This window comes from Girardinichthys multiradiatus, chromosome 22 (genome assembly GCF_021462225.1).
Source record: "Girardinichthys multiradiatus isolate DD_20200921_A chromosome 22, DD_fGirMul_XY1, whole genome shotgun sequence".
Lineage (NCBI taxonomy): Eukaryota > Metazoa > Chordata > Actinopteri > Cyprinodontiformes > Goodeidae > Girardinichthys > Girardinichthys multiradiatus.
In genome coordinates, this window is record NC_061814.1 from 29,540,058 (window position 1) to 29,555,813 (window position 15,756).

The 15,756-nt window shown below is 36.3% G+C and overlaps 1 protein-coding gene across 3 annotated transcripts in view; it reads left to right on the forward strand.

Moving 5' to 3' along the window:
- The window catches only part of LOC124858692 (collagen alpha-1(XIX) chain-like), a 176,496-nt gene extending 160,953 nt beyond the window's left edge, over positions 1 to 15,543 (forward strand). For 2 of the 3 annotated variants that reach the window (XM_047350828.1, XM_047350829.1), the window contains 2 exons: positions 6,514 to 6,591; positions 11,372 to 15,543. In XM_047350828.1, coding sequence (XP_047206784.1) covers positions 6,514 to 6,591; positions 11,372 to 11,472 — 179 coding nt within the window. In that variant the 3' untranslated portion in view covers positions 11,473 to 15,543. Of the gene's footprint in view, positions 1 to 841; positions 1,840 to 6,513; positions 6,592 to 11,371 lie in introns of those variants that run through there. The other variant, XM_047350830.1, reaches the window with a different exon arrangement.
- The last annotated feature ends 213 nt before the right edge of the window (positions 15,544 to 15,756 follow it).

The window sequence follows — 15,756 nt, forward strand, 5'->3', positions numbered from 1 at the left end:
ATCCTGAAGACACCATTCCCATACAAAAGCACATGCTGTGAAGATGTCTTCTGTTCAGCAAGGACAGGGAAGCTGGTTAGAGTTGATGGGGAGATGGATGGGGCTAAATACAAGGCGATCCTGAAACAAAACCTGAGGCTGGGATGAAGATGTGCCTTCCAGTAGGACAACAACACAAAACAAATACCCAGAGCTACAATGAAACAGTTTAAATCAAAGCATATCCATGCATTAGAAAAGGCACCGTCCAGGTCCAGATCTAAATCCAACTGAGAATCTGTGGCAAGACTTGAGAATTGTTGTTCAGAGATGTACTCTGTGTAATCTGACTTAGCTTGAGCAATTTTGCAAGGAAGAATGGGGACAATTTTATTGTTTATAAATGGTAAATGAAAATGCATATAACATTTTCAAATTTTCATATATACACATTTTGAAAATCCAATATAATTCCTTTTTACTTCACAGTTATGCAAGACTTTATGTTAGTTATCCATCTATACACAATTCCAATAAAGTGCACAGAAGTTTTTCTTTGTAACATGACAACATGTGAAAAGATTTAAGCCAAAATAATATTTGTATGGTACTGTATATATCCACCAAATGCAATGAAATTTTGAGCAACCACCTGTAACTTGTACTTTTGTTTGGACCGTGTTTGAAAGAAGGATGAGTTACCATTGTACAAATGCACCACTTTCTATTTAATTACAGCAACTCACTTATGCATGTTTTTGTCATGAGAAGAGCTGATCTGAGCTGCTGCAGATTGCTGGGAATGGGGTCAGGCTGACAGTTATACTGTGTATGGATTCATGAGTATTTTTCTCTTGCATAGACCCATATATCAATGCAGACTGAGGGGCGGGGAGCAGAGGAAAGGCCAGGAGTGCGGTGCACTGCAGCTCTCGGGGAAATATGAAGACAAACGAAGAATTGGCTGTGAATAAAAGAAAGTGTTATCAGTGTGGACAGGAAAGAGCTCCATTATTTATACCTCACTCAAGGAAAGAAAGTTTCTGAAACACAAAAGGAGCGTAGTCAGGTTGGAGGGTTGACATTCATTATAAGACTAATCCTTACTCTCTGACTCTCATACAACACATTAATGGTTTGCTGGTCAGGCTTTGAACCTCCAACATGCTTAGATTTATATTGTGTCCACAGCAGAACTTTGGTATAGCTTTCAAAGAGAAGAAGTGTTTCACGTGTTGGTGCACATCAAAGCACCACTGCATTGGCCTTTCTCTTTAAACTTTTGTATCTACCTCACATTGTTCAAGACCATTTACATTTTCACTCAGAACTATAACTTTTAATGCTAGTTTCATTCATAAATAATGTACAGCTGAAACCAGATATTTACATACACATAAAAAACATAACTTTTTTGGATAATTTTTATGAACTTTCTTAAAATGCAGAAGCTTACATACATTTCCTTAGTATTCAGTAATTGCCCTTTAAACTGCATGACTTGGCTCAAGTGGTTTGGCTATACTTACATATTATTTTCACAATAGTTTGCTGGAATTTTGGCCTATTCCTTTTGACAGAACTTAATGTGTTACTGTGTCAGTTTTGTAGGCTGCCTTGCTCTTACATACCTTTTCAGGATTTGTGATGGCCACTGCAAAACATTGATTTTGTCCTCTTTAAGAACGTTTGTGACCATTTTGGCAGTACACTTAGGGTTATTCTTTATTTTACAGACTTATTTGTTCTCATACTTTAACTTCGTGGCTGATGTCTTGAGATTTTTAATAGTCTCACATAATGTTCTTTCCTCAAGATGCAATGTACACTCATATTGAATAAATTAGAATAATATTGAAATGTTCATTTATTTCATTAACTTAATTCACTAAGTGAAGCCCGTTACATGATTAATTACACAGAGACTGATGTTTTTAAGCCTTTAGTTCTGTTAATTATGATGATTTCTCCACTTATAGCTAATGGAAAAATCACATTTGAGATTGTAATATTACATCAGACCAATCAAAAACATTTTCAATACAGAAAAGTGGGCCTTATGAAAAGTATGTTTAATACCTGCTTAAAGGTCATTTTCAGAAGGTATTTTTAATCTGATGACGAGGCCTCATTAAAATGCATATTCTAATTTATTAAATATGACTGTATTTTTCAAAGCACACCAGTGACTCCTAAAGACTGGCAAAGCATGATGCCACCACTGCCGTACTTTGCAGTTGCGATGAGGTCCACAATTTGTTTCCTTATATTTATGGTGATTTCTTTAGATTTCCCCACACAAAGAAGCAGTGTGTTTGAGGTGTTGCCCTCAAATACGTCCACAGGTTTGCCTCTTTTTAACTAAAATGTTCTTGTGAATCAGAATGTAAGTGAACTTGTGAATTGAAGAAAGTAATAATAAAAAAAAGTATAACAAATTTTTGTATTACTAACTGAACTAAAACGGGAAAGGTTTAGTTTGATTGAATGCCTGCCAGTGAGAAAAAAGCTATGTCGTTTTCAGAGTGTATGAAAATATCTGGTTTCCACTGTAGTTAAAGTCGGCAACCACTCAACTCTAAATATTTGTCCTGTGTTAATGGAATAGGCATTACACGTCTTGGATTTTGTTTGTTGTTTTTGTATGCTTTACAAGTATGTTTTATAGGCCATTTAAGATATACCTTGGCAATAAATAATGGTTTAAAATAAAGAGAAAAGTTATTTCCCTTGATACATCAAGAATTCAACAACTTCTTAATTTTTTTTCTTTGTTGACTTCTGGCTCCACTCAGCTGGTGAGGGAGTTTGGGGTAATATTTCCTCATTATTTCTCGTCATCCTCCGCTGGAGACCGTACTCCTCTGGAATATCCAATTTGACTTCTTCCCTATTGTGGCAAAATGAATTGTTTATGGAGAAAAATAACCCTGTTGAAATCATTGTCTTTTTTGTTTTCTTGTTTGTGGTTTGATTGCACAAGCAAGGAGGTCTCCAGCTGTCACACCTTGTGTTTCAGGACACATGCTAAAAAACAGCAGTTCTTTTACTGTATTCTTGTGTTGTAAGTTGATGATTTTCTTATCACTTTATTCTTTTTTTTTTTTACTTTTTAGTACTAAATCAAAAATATCTAAAGTGTGAGTCATTGTATATTTAATTAATGGCATTTTATTGCTTTTTTGTTGCATTGAATTAAATTTTGTAATTTGGTCTGTATATTTATATGTATTGACTGAAACAAAGTTTTTATTTACAGTATCAGTCAGTGTATTGTGTTTTAGAGTTGCTTCATCTGAATGAATTTAATAGAGAAGCTTCATGTAGAAAGTTGTTTGTTATATATTTCTTTTTTAAGGTATCCTGTTAGCATGAAATCATGGTTGTTGCTGTCAATTTTGTTTATGATGGTGTACATGAGGTGTAGACTTGCAATCTTATCAATCAACAATGAAACAGTACTATTTGGCAATATTTGTTTTTTTTTTTTTTTTGTATTTTGTCCATTAGTGGCCCTGGAAACAATTTGTTTTCGACCAAGAGCTCTGTGTGACATTTTCGATTTTATCAGGGTGCACCAATCTGGCGTGGCACCCAAGCTTATTGCTTTGTGTGCTATTGAGTACTTTTTTTTTCATTTTGCTTAAGGAACAGTACACTTTTCTTAATGAACGTCTCCTCCCTGAATGAATGCCCCTGGCCCTGTAAGTGTTGAAAGAAGTCTCATTATTGCAGCGATGTGTGGATAGCCCCTCTTTCTTTGAGATTCCGTTTTGGAGCATTCATGAGCCTTTTTTTCTGAGATTTTCTCTGACATGTAAGCGTTGAAGCGTTTCCCCTCTGGGCCAGGCAGCGAGATGCTTGTCAATGTTTCTGTTGCACTCCATGCAACCACTGGTTGTGCGACTCCATTACTTTAAGTGCCTCATGGGGAAATATTGTTGTGGCCCCCTGTCTTTTTACTTGGTATAATGCTGTTCTGAGCTGTAAAGACTTGCCAGCTTTGCATGCAGAGAAAAGCTTTTAAAGGATGATTGTGTGTATTTTGCTATAAACACCGACACTGCCCTGACCTGTTATTCCATAGGCTATTTTTATTTTTCAGCTTTTTCATAACATGTTTGTAGAAATGCACCGGTCTGAATTTTGTGGCCAATTTTCAATCATTATAGAAATCGAATTACCATTTATCTTTAAGAAGTAAATTTAACAGCGTTCAAAATATTTTTTATTGTTTTCCTAGAGTAAATTATTATAATCAAACAGAAATCACCTGAGTAAATGCGAAAAGCAGTTTTAAAATGATGATTTCATTTATAAAGGGAAGAAAGCTATCCAAACCAAACCTGCTTGTACTATCCTGGGCACCAACAAGCTATTTTATTAACTGACAACAAGTCTTTTACGATTTGGAGGAGTTTTGACCCACTCTTCATTGCACAATTGTTTCAGTTACACTGAATTAATTTAAAATATTTAATTAGAAATAAATCTCTCAGTTTTTACTGCAAATGCCATGTTGGATCTTTAGGTGAGGCATATTTGAGAGTCGTCTGACTTTCCCAGATGCCTCTCAAATATGCCTCATATTTCAGCTTCTAAGTGAGTGTCGATGTATCAAAGCCAAACCTCCAGTGCCAATGGATATCAGTGTATTATTTTATTTGCTTTTTATGACCTAAGACAATAAACCTCTAATCAAAAACTCTTATCTCAACCTTGAGATTTCCAAAAGCCTGTCATCAGTTCCAAATTCAGTATGTTCCTTAACAGAGTTCAATACCTCAAAATTGTAAAAGACCAACTTTGCTACAATACATTCTGTCAGTTATGTGGTGAAGTCATACTATCTCACTATCTGTTGTGATTATTATTTTGACCTAATTTGGAAAAACCTTACGGAAGCTTCAACTGGCTATCTAGGAGTTTCCTTCTTGCAGTAACAGATTCCACACCAAAGAGTGTGGTGGTTACACTTGGATATGGCGCATTGACTAATCATAAAAAGACTGGATTTTTTGAGGTCTGCAAATGGCCACCAGGTAGATGGCCATAGTAAAAAGACAGATGGTAAAAGACGGATCAAGCTTAAAATCATCTGAATCCAGACGCTGGTAAACATTTCATTATTTTATCACATAATATTTTTAGTGTCCTCCACACTTATCCACACCCTTCTTAAAGATGTAAAAAAAAAAAATTGTGTAAACTCAAAGAATCTTTTATAAAATTTTAATAGTCACACTAAGGCTGCATGGTGGGTGCACGGTGCCGGTGTTGGTAGCACTGTTGTCATGCAGCGAGAAGGTCCTGGGTTTAAATCCTGGCTTGGGCATTTTCTGCATGGAGTTTGCAAGTTCTCTGCATGTGTGGGTTCTCTCCGGGTACTCGGACTGCCTCCCAAAGTCGAAAAACATGATTGTTATGTTAATTGGTCTCTTAAAATTGCCCTTAGTTATGAGTGTGTGCGTGCACGGTTGTTTGTCCTGTGTGTCTCTGTGTTGCCCTGTGATGGATTGGCGACCTGTCCAGGGTGTACCCGACCTCTCGTTCATTGACTGCTGGAGATCACACTAGAAAATATTACAGTTTCCTAGCAGTGATCTTGGGTAATCTTTTTAACGTTTCTCACCATTGTGCTCACTGTACATGGTGGCAAGATAAACTTTGGTAATCATTTTTGTTATTACTCTGACTCTGGTCGACTATGCTTCAGTTACATTTATTTTATAGATGGGTTCCCCAAAACTGTACCACTGGTAATTTAGCTAAAACCATTTATTTTTTCTCAACGTGGATTTTTAAATTTTTTTTTTGCTACTGAATGTATTCAAAATAAAGTTTGGGTTTTTCAAAATTTCCAGTGTGAGATTATCCTAATTTTTTGAAAGATGTAGATATTTAATGGGTTATTAAATACCTTCAACATTGTTGTCAATAGAAGTGGAGAGCGCTGTAGCATCATTGAAAAGACATAAATGTAATTTAGATGAGCAACAGAGAATATTCTTTACCATAACAGTGTTTTGTGTCTGTGTGTGTGTGTGTGTGTGTGCATGCATGTTTTGGTTTGTTTGTTTTTTATTCGACCCCTGTCTCCAAAATCTGAGCACCTGCAGTGACCCACATATCTGATGTCTGGTTAAAATAATCCTCTTTACTCTTTTCTGTAGTGTTGGAAGACATGTTCTTGTGATTCAATCATTGTCCAAAGACGGTCTTTAAGGAACTAACCTGCAGATGTTTTTTGTTTGATGTTTTCTGATTTGACAATGTGTCAGCACATCTTTTATTATTTAAAGATTTAGGACTGAAAGCTGGGGCTCTGAGTTGTCAGTGTCTACAGACTAAAGCTGGGTCCCTCGAACTAACAGGGCAGAACAGATGTCTGACATTTTTGTCCTGATAACACTACTTAAAATGTTAACATGTCTTGGTTTCTTGGCAGATATAAAGGCTGCACAAGTGTGTCACCATGCTGACACTTAACCACATGACATTTGCTAAAATTATTGTATATCTGTGTGTCCTTAGGATACAGAGGTCAGAAAGGAGAACGTGGTCAGCTGGGGCTGGGGTTACCAGGAGATCCGGGACCCACTGGGCCACCAGGTATGAAAGCTACATAAACATTTAATTTGAATGTTGAACTGTCTTGACAATCCCCTCCCCACTTATTGTCTAAAGATCGCACAACTGTTAGCAACCTTTAACAATTTCAGTAAAAAAACAACTGCAACTGATAAATAAGGAGGAGGACCTATAGTTGCAGCGAAAGGAACTCTTAACGCTTTAGCCTACCAAGACATTTCAGCAATTTTTTGCTCCCAACTTTGTTGGAACATTTTGGGGTTGGATCTTTCCAACATAACTGCACACCTGTGCACAAAAACTTCAAATGGTTTCCAAGATACAAACTGAACCTTCTCCCATGGTCATCTCAGTCTCCAGAACTAAATCCAATAGAAAACATGTAGGGTGAGCTAAAGAAAAGATAGCTTAAGAGGACCCAGGACTCAATGTAGAGAAAAAGATATAGAGAGACTGTGCAAAGAAGAATAACCAAAGATCATTCTCTCTGCATTTTGTCAAATGTTACAAAAAAAGACTAAGCATTGCCTCATTTGCAAACAAGCACTGTACAAAATATTAACAGCAGATGTCCCAGTAATTGTGAAAAAGCTATATTAAAGTGATGATTTTTTCCTCAGTGAAGAAGTGCTCTCATTTAAAGGTTAAAATTTTCACGATCTTACAAGGCGACATTATGGTACTCCAATAAGAAGTGGAGTTTTTTTTTTTTTTTTTTTTTAATAAATCTGCTAACAGTAATTCGTTTAATATACTGTTAACCATTTGGTCAAATTGAGACTTGGCAAACATACCATAAGAGAGAAAGAAAAAATCCTTACAACATGTTTTTCAGTCAAAATGCTTTAATAATCCTTACAAAAAGCAAGTTAACATAGCCTCCTTGATCTGGGCATTAATTAAGTTACTTGAATAACAAAACAGACCAAATGTACCGTTAGCTGTATCATGAATTAATTAATGAAAAATAAAGACAGCCATTTGCAAGATTTTACACAGCCAAGCCATTACCAACCCCTATAAAAATAAATAAATAAAATCATGCTGTTTAATGTTTTTCCTTCAAGCTTTGAGTTTTGACGACAGTCATTTAAGCACTCAAGTAAAGTATGTAGAGAAAAATGTAAGAGCACTTTTGTGAGCCCCTTGAAGGTCAGAATGACCAGACATCGACAGCTTTTTCTCCTTCAGATTTGCTTTTTTTTTTTATCTGTTTCTGTTACACAGTTGCTGAAAGTAAGGAAGTACATTAGACTTGTGTCAAAACTTACACCTTTACTGCATTTTCAGCCATCATTTGTTATCTTTATCTTTATGGCAAAAAAAAAAATGCAGTGCCGGGACTGCATTTTATTTTATTGATAATTCCTCATGCAGCTTTGACAAAAAAAAAAAAAAAACACCCTCCCACACCAAAGAAGAGGAAATTCTGCAGTAATGGAAAATGGCATCTGTTCTGAAAACTAAAATCGTATCTTGCCATCTTCCCGGACAAAAGACCAATCCAAGATGTTGGCATACCCCTCCCCGCCCCACTGGTTTGGGAAGTGGGATTACTTCACTTACTTCAAGCCTGTGACAGCAGGAGTTTATCACTGAACTTGAAGTCACTCATGCAATCTGTGCATATTGTGTGTGCGGGGGCAAAGGAAAGTTGGCTGTGGCTCCACTGGAGAGGATAAATCACAGCTGTTGAAAGAAATCATCTCTAGAGGTGCACGGTTAAGAGAAGCACCTGCGGCATAACTGGTGGGGGTTAGACTTAAGCCATAGCTACGTCTTGGAAAAAAATCTGAAAGTTCTTCAAACCGACTGATATGAATGCAGGCCCACAGGCTTCTGGGTTTTTCCATACCTTTAGATTTATGAGTTCCCTGTAGCTTACAGGAGAAGATTATTTCTTCCAGCCAAAATGTCATCCACCTTGCCACCATGATGAAAGATATCCGGTATCCTTGGCATATATACAGACATGGTGCCCCTTGGAGGCTAAAGACTGGGATGGGTTACATGCTGGAGATTCACCCAGCTGTTGTACCAGTTCAGAAGTTGAGAACTAAAAATGTCAGGGCTTTTCGTGTGGAAAAGTCAACACTAAAGCAAAGACAATCCCAATGCATGTAGCTAAAAATAATTAAGGTAGCCCGACCAGATGGTCTACCTGCAATCTTTGTCCTTACACCCACAAATGAAACATTTGTCTGGAGTTGCTAATTATATTTGTTAACCCTGCTGCCTGAGTTCACAGATTTTACAAACAACTCTTTCCTCTTACAGTCTGTCTTAACAGTTACCAAAGCACTTTGTTTGTGTGAGCAGTTAAACAGTAGACGGCTATGGCAGTGATGGAAGGGGCAAGCTGTGTTATCACACTGAAGTAAAGGCCAAGCAGGTCTCTTTGTTCAAAATGAGTAGACCTTTGTTGAGCTGTCACTGCTCTGAGTGATGTAATGGACAGTCCTGAGGGAGGACTGAAGCAGAGGAGTTTATTTTTTACAGGCTTATCGAGATCTGTTTGAAAGACAGTGTTAACGCTGTCCGCTCTGTCTGATGACCAGAATATAAACTGTGTGAAGGAGACCGTAAATGAAAAGTCACCTGGCCTGCAGCTTCAACAAGCCCTTTAGTAGGTGAGATGACCTAATAATGTCCCAGATACCACAATCAACTCAAATTATAAAAGCACAGGGAAAAAATTCTTCTCCTTTTCATTCTCATTAGTGCATCTGAAGAATTCATTAATTGTAATTGAGATATCCTTCAGTATTAATACTATTCTAACACAGATGTGGTGAACATATGCAAAGTAACTTCAGAACATAATGATCTATGACTTCATTCCCAAAAATTACACCAGTGAAACTTTCCTTAATTTCAAAATAAAGTAGTTATTATGACAAATTACAGCAGATAACAGCAAACAACCAAACTAGGAACAAGCTGGTATAAGATTCTCATGGCATAACTTTGAAACATAAAAAACATAATTGTTTTCAGGGTATTTTGGTTTTTACATAAAGGTTTAACATATAAGCATAAAATGTAATTGCCTTTATTTAACACAGAAAATAACATAGAAAATGTTGTTTACGCCCCGTTTTACACATTAACACAGCTCAGAACTGATCAGACTTTAGAAACATCTTACAGGGGCACTGAGCATTTGTACTGAGGCTAAAATAATGTAACATATTGATCATTATTAGGGATGTGCCAATCCAGATTTTCCTTTGGTCCCCAATATCGATCCGAGTCGTTTAAGAATAGGCCTTTGCAAATACCAAGTCACAGTTCAATACTTTATTACGATTGATGAAATCAATGCCATGTTTATGCTTGAAAAGCTTTAAAGTACAGTAAAATACCACATTACATTTATTCACTCTTGCTGTGTTATAGATGCTGCAGTCTATTCTTTCATCCATTTAACTTCCTTCCAGCCCTCAGGTTTCTTTCTTTCTTTCTTTACTTCTTTTTCATCATTCTCTACCTCCTTATTTCCTTTGTTTCTCTATTTGTTCCTTTGCTTGTTCTTACCATTCTTTTTTCCTTCATTTGTTCATTCCTTTCTTCAGTCCTTCAATCCTTTGTTGGTTTTTTTTCCTTCTTTTTATTTTTCTGACTTAATTTGTTCCTTTGTTTGTTCCTTTGTTACATCCTTCTTTGCTTCCATCCTTCATTCCTTCCTTCCGTCCATTGTTCTTTCCTTCTTTACTTTTTTCTTTCTTCTGCCATCTTCCTTCTGTTCTTTGTGTCCTTTCTTTGTTTCCTACCGTCTGTCCTTCGTTCTGTTTTACTGTCTTTTTGCTTCTCTTCTTCTTTATTTCATTCCTTCCTTTCTGTCTAGGGTTTTTCAGAGTTTTTCATAACATCAAATATTATTTTCGTGATTATTAGTCAGTCTGATTTGACTGGATTTCTAAAACTAATAATGAAATATTTACCCTATAAATTCAATCTGATTCTGTAGTGTTTTGTGCTGCTGATATAAACAGTAATTGTGATATTTCATGAATTTGGGATTTACAAGTTATTGGATATTAAATATCAAAACCACTTACCTAATGTTGTTTATTCCCCGTTTTACACATTAACACAGCTCAGAACTGATCAGACTTTAGAAACATCTTACAGGGGCAGTTGCTCAGTGCCCCTGAGTTTTATTTATTTTGGGGAATATAAACAATACAGATATTTAAAAATTATGAAGTCATATCCCCACATCTGACCAAACCCCTGGCAAGTCAAAACCAACAACAGTGGGATTTAAGTGCACACCAGGGGATGTTTTAAACTGAATATGCAGGAATTTGTACCTGCTGATGTGTGGGCCCATGTAACTATCATTTACTGTAATTTGCATGAGAAAAAGAAATGTGTGTGGGTAGGGCACCAAAACTGACTCTAATCTAGGACCCCTTATCCTCCTAAAACACTGCATGGACATGAGCCAATGAGATAAAATCTGACTTGTCTGAGGGGTTTGGAGGCTAAGTCAGTTCTTCTGTTTCTTGGTTACCATTTAAGAAGCCTCTGATCTGCTGTTGTGTAATGTTGGGCGTGATTTGAGGCCATGTCTGTGTTTTATGGGTTTATGCCCTCTCACTGCCCTACAAAAACCTTACAAATGTTCTACTTGCAACTTGACAGATGAAACATTGTGCTTCTGGTTAGTTGTGCCATGGTATTAGGTAATTATTGTTTGACTTTGCCAAACTTCAGGTAAATTGTTAATGGAAAGCTTTTCTTAGGGCTGATAAGGTTCAGCCCATTTCAGTAATTAATAACATTCTCTCTCAAGGCCCACCTGGGATCCCTTCACAAGGCTCTCGTGGCTCTCCAGGGCCCCCTGGACCTCCTGGGACATGTGACCCGATTGATTGTATTCTTCCTACCTTGTAAGCAGAGAGTGGAGTGTCATGTGGTATGGTATCCATGATCTCCTGGCTGCACCCACAGAGCAAAAAAAGAATGACCTCACTGTGTCTGACAGCTTCTACAGCTCTGCTTTATCGACCCAACTCAAAACTGACCTCTTTTGTTCAATTCACAATAACGTTTTGGGTGCTGTGGGTTTTGTTCTTTTTTTCTAGGATTGCTGTTGTGTTTTGTTTTGAATGCAGCTGAAAACCTTTTGCAGTGCTATACTTTGAAGTATTTTCATTGTTTTTCCAACTCCTACTGTGATGCAATGCATTCCTTATCGACTCAACCTGTCTTTCAAAACATTGAGAAAACTTTGTTTCATCAGGTACAGCCTTGTCTGAATAACCTTAGTAATTATTTGTTTGCCTCTTTAACGGGCTCGCCGATGCACTCTTCTGTTCTTATTCAGATAAGCTGGCTGTAGGTACATCTCATGTTTAGCTGTGTGTTTATGGGATAGAGAGAGAGAGAGAAACAGAATGAGCAAGAGAGAGAGAGAAATTACCGTACTTATTTTTCATGCAGTTGTAGGTAAAATGACTTCCTCTGCAACCAAAGTGCAGCCAGTGCGTCTGATGTGGAAATTATTTATTTTAAGTGTGCTCCTTAGGAATGTATTCAAAAGACAATACTAGTCAGTTATGAATGTAACATTGAGAACTGTAATTTTATGTGGTAATTAAATTATAAGGACATTAGGTTGTACATGTTTAGTTGCTGAGACGTTCTAATGTTTCTGTTTCCTTCAATTGATGATGTTAGACATTTGCGTTGTTTGAAATTCAGCTTTTTTAAAGAATCTGTGGTAATACTATAGCTGAAGACGTCTTCCCTTTACCTGTAAGTCAGGTGTCAGTACTGAGCACTTATTAGATTGCCAAAGCATTTTTTTAAACCCACAAGCAACCTGTCTGGTACTGTTTTTAATATGGGGAATGAATTAGGGGCAGATTCATTTATTTACACTAAATAGTTGGATTTTGTTTTTTAACTGGGTACTGTAAAAACATTGTCAGGGATAGTTCCCTTTACCAGTGGTAGGAAGATGTCATATCTTCATGAGTTAGTTGAAAAATAAATAAATCCTTAGAGTGCTTAAGGCTAGCAGCTAAGTCCCGTAATAGTTAAGACCTCCACACACTAACAACAACAACAGATTTTTTTGGTATAAAAAAATTTAGATTTTTTTAAAATGATTTCCAAATTGTAAAAACTCTTTGTGATGTAGTCGCGTAGACTGGTAGTAGATTTCCTCATATAACACAACTGAAAATATTTGTATTCATGGGATACAATCCTAAATTAGTGGATAATGTTTACACTTTCTCAAGAAAAAATTGTTAAGTTTGTCGCTGTTTTCTCAGCCAAACAGCTTTCATGTAATTATGCTAACATTACATTAGCAAAGGTTGCTGGCTGTATCAATTCAACCGATCAGCTGATGATGTCAGTATATTTTCCAAAGAACTGTGAGACCTGGAAATACCACAGGAACTTACTGTCATCAACGCTGTTGCACAATTCCCAGTGTGACACAAAATCCAAAGCTTTGCTCCACTATTGGTTGACTTAGAGTGGACTGACAAGTCAGAGATGATCATGTGATTGAATACAGCCTGCAGCAAATCAACATAATTGTAGCGCACCAAAACTGAACTTGTTTGGCTAAGAAAAGGGCAACGAAGTTAACATGTTAGGTGGCTAAGTTAGAGTTAGAGTTTTTTAATTAGAAGAAATCAACTAAAATGGCTGGTCCGTCGGACTAGCACTTAGCCTTCAGCCACTCTGAGGTTTCCTTTACCTATCTACAAACACTGTAGGATGACATCTTTCGAATAAATCCCAACTATACCTTTAAGGGCAGGGATTGTTTTCCACAATAAAAGAATGTACTTTAAAATAATGTAATTTTTCAATGAATGTAATGTAACTCCTCATTTACCTTAACTTTTTATCTGTAAATAATTTTGTTTTGCCTTTTTTCACTTTTTTCTTCTACGTCTAATGGGGCTTGAAAAGGGACCTGACAATATAACTTTACAAGCTGGCTGTCACTGTAACGACACTTCAAGGTTATCACTTGTCAATCATACATTGCTGAAAATTTAAAGAAATGTGTTGCGTCTGAGATTATTAGCAACGTGTGCTGTTTACATATAGTGTCATGAATGATGATTCCTCTGATTTATATATTTTTAAACTTCGTCATCACAAAGGAAATTGGACTACCACACCACAGCAAAGAGACGTTTTTATTTCAGTTTGGATGAAATGTTTTACTCGTCAATCTACTTGAACCATCTTAGCTGCTTCATACTCTACATCCAGGTTTTCCAGTTACTAACCAGCACTGTGTATCACTATGAATTGTCTAGCTTTTGGCTGCTCTGAGACTGCTGTTTTGCTTTATTTATTGATTTTAAGTCTTTTTTCTGATTTTTTTTTTTCATGTTTTTGAGTTGATTGTACCTGAACAGGCCTCATTAATTTCTAGAAACTCCTTTAAACATCTGCAAACACTTCCTCTGATTTCCTTCCTCTTGATCTCAATTTACTTACTATTAGCAAAGATTTAAGTTGCTAACTTACTTCTTCTACATAAAAAAATATTTTGCCTCTAAAAATCCTGTTAGTCAACATATAACAGTAAACAAACAAGTAAGTAGTAACTGGAGCGTGTTGAATGTATATATTTAATATAAAGCTTCCATTTCAGCTGTGTTTAAGTAGAGGTTTGAGCTGAAAACTTGAAGTCTTTTTTTTTTTTTGGCTTTAATTAATTTTTAAAAGGTTTGTAATTTGTTCTGTGTTTTATCCTAAATGAGATCTTTTTGATTCATTTCCTCCCTTTAGTTCTTTCTTGTCTCAGATCATAGGCATTATGTTTTTCTTACAATTTCATATAACTCAAATGCTGCAGAACAATTATTTTTTCATGATGCCAGGCTGGTTTTATCAGTATAAGAGAGTCTAATTTTAGAAATAAATGCATGTAGCTGACTTTATTTGTGAGTAGATGGAACCCCCTGCTGGACATGTTTGGATTTCCACCCTCCTTTTAATCTTTATGGGGAAACCATCTTTGGTTTTTTAGGCACTTAAATTACCCTCCCTTCTACCTTTCCTTGTCTTTTCATCTTTGTAATTTTCTTATTAATTTATGGGCTCTCACCAGTGACAATTATGCTGATCTTGATGAGATTCAAATGAGACAGCACCAGCAGATTAATGTCATCTAAACTTTTTTTTCCCGTGTACTGCTGAGAGCAACTCCAACTGCCTATTGAATTTAGCATGAATTGTTATTAATACGCACCAATTTGCTACTTCCATTTACCCAAACAGTGTGATAAGAAGGGAGGACGTTAATGTCACAGCTCACTTCGCTCCAAATTCAAGTTATTATACATCATAGCAAGTTAAGCTCAATTTATTTTAAGTGGAAAACATCTGATGAAGGCAAAATCCAATGGGGCAGCTTCCTTTGAGAATATATCTAAACAAAAGCTTGTTAAATAATGTAAAATTCTCTCCAGACAATGAACGTCACATGTCCACATATTTCATTATTGCTTGTGTCTCACAGTAATGTACGGTGATCCAGTTGCCACGTCTAATCTAATCTTGTGTGCGAGCTTGTAATGAGGGGAAATATGGATCAGCCTCGCAGCAAGGACCCTCAAGATTAAAAACGCCTGCCTACTGCTTTCACTGAAACGTCTTTTTGCTCCTACATAAACTCGTGTCATGCTGGGTGACTTTAACCTTTCTGTTTGGTTGAATAACTACCTCATTCTTGGTTAACCGCATGTCTACATGATCAGGAAAAAATAGCTGAATTATTGCTTTGGAAAAAAGGGAAAAAAAACTCACGTGTTTATGCAAGAAACTTATTGCAGTTATTTAAGCTCCCCGACTAACAAAAAAAAGTTGTTGTGGTTACCAGGTATCAAAGGTTGTGTTACTTTTTACTTTACAGAATCTTTTATTTGAACCTATTAATGTCATCTGCCTTTCTGTGTGCAATAAATGTTCTCAATTGCTTTATATCTTGTGTTGGGCTTTATTTTCTGTACCAACATCTTAGGTGTTTGAGACTCTTAAGTATTTGTTATCTGTGGTTTTCTTAAGGCACAAAACAATCCAACCCTTTTAAAATTTGTCTACCGTTTTTTTCTGTTTTCGCCTTAGTAAAGACTCGTTGTTTAGTATCTGAATTAAAATATAGACATTTTAAACAATTCTTTTTAACAGTGCTCA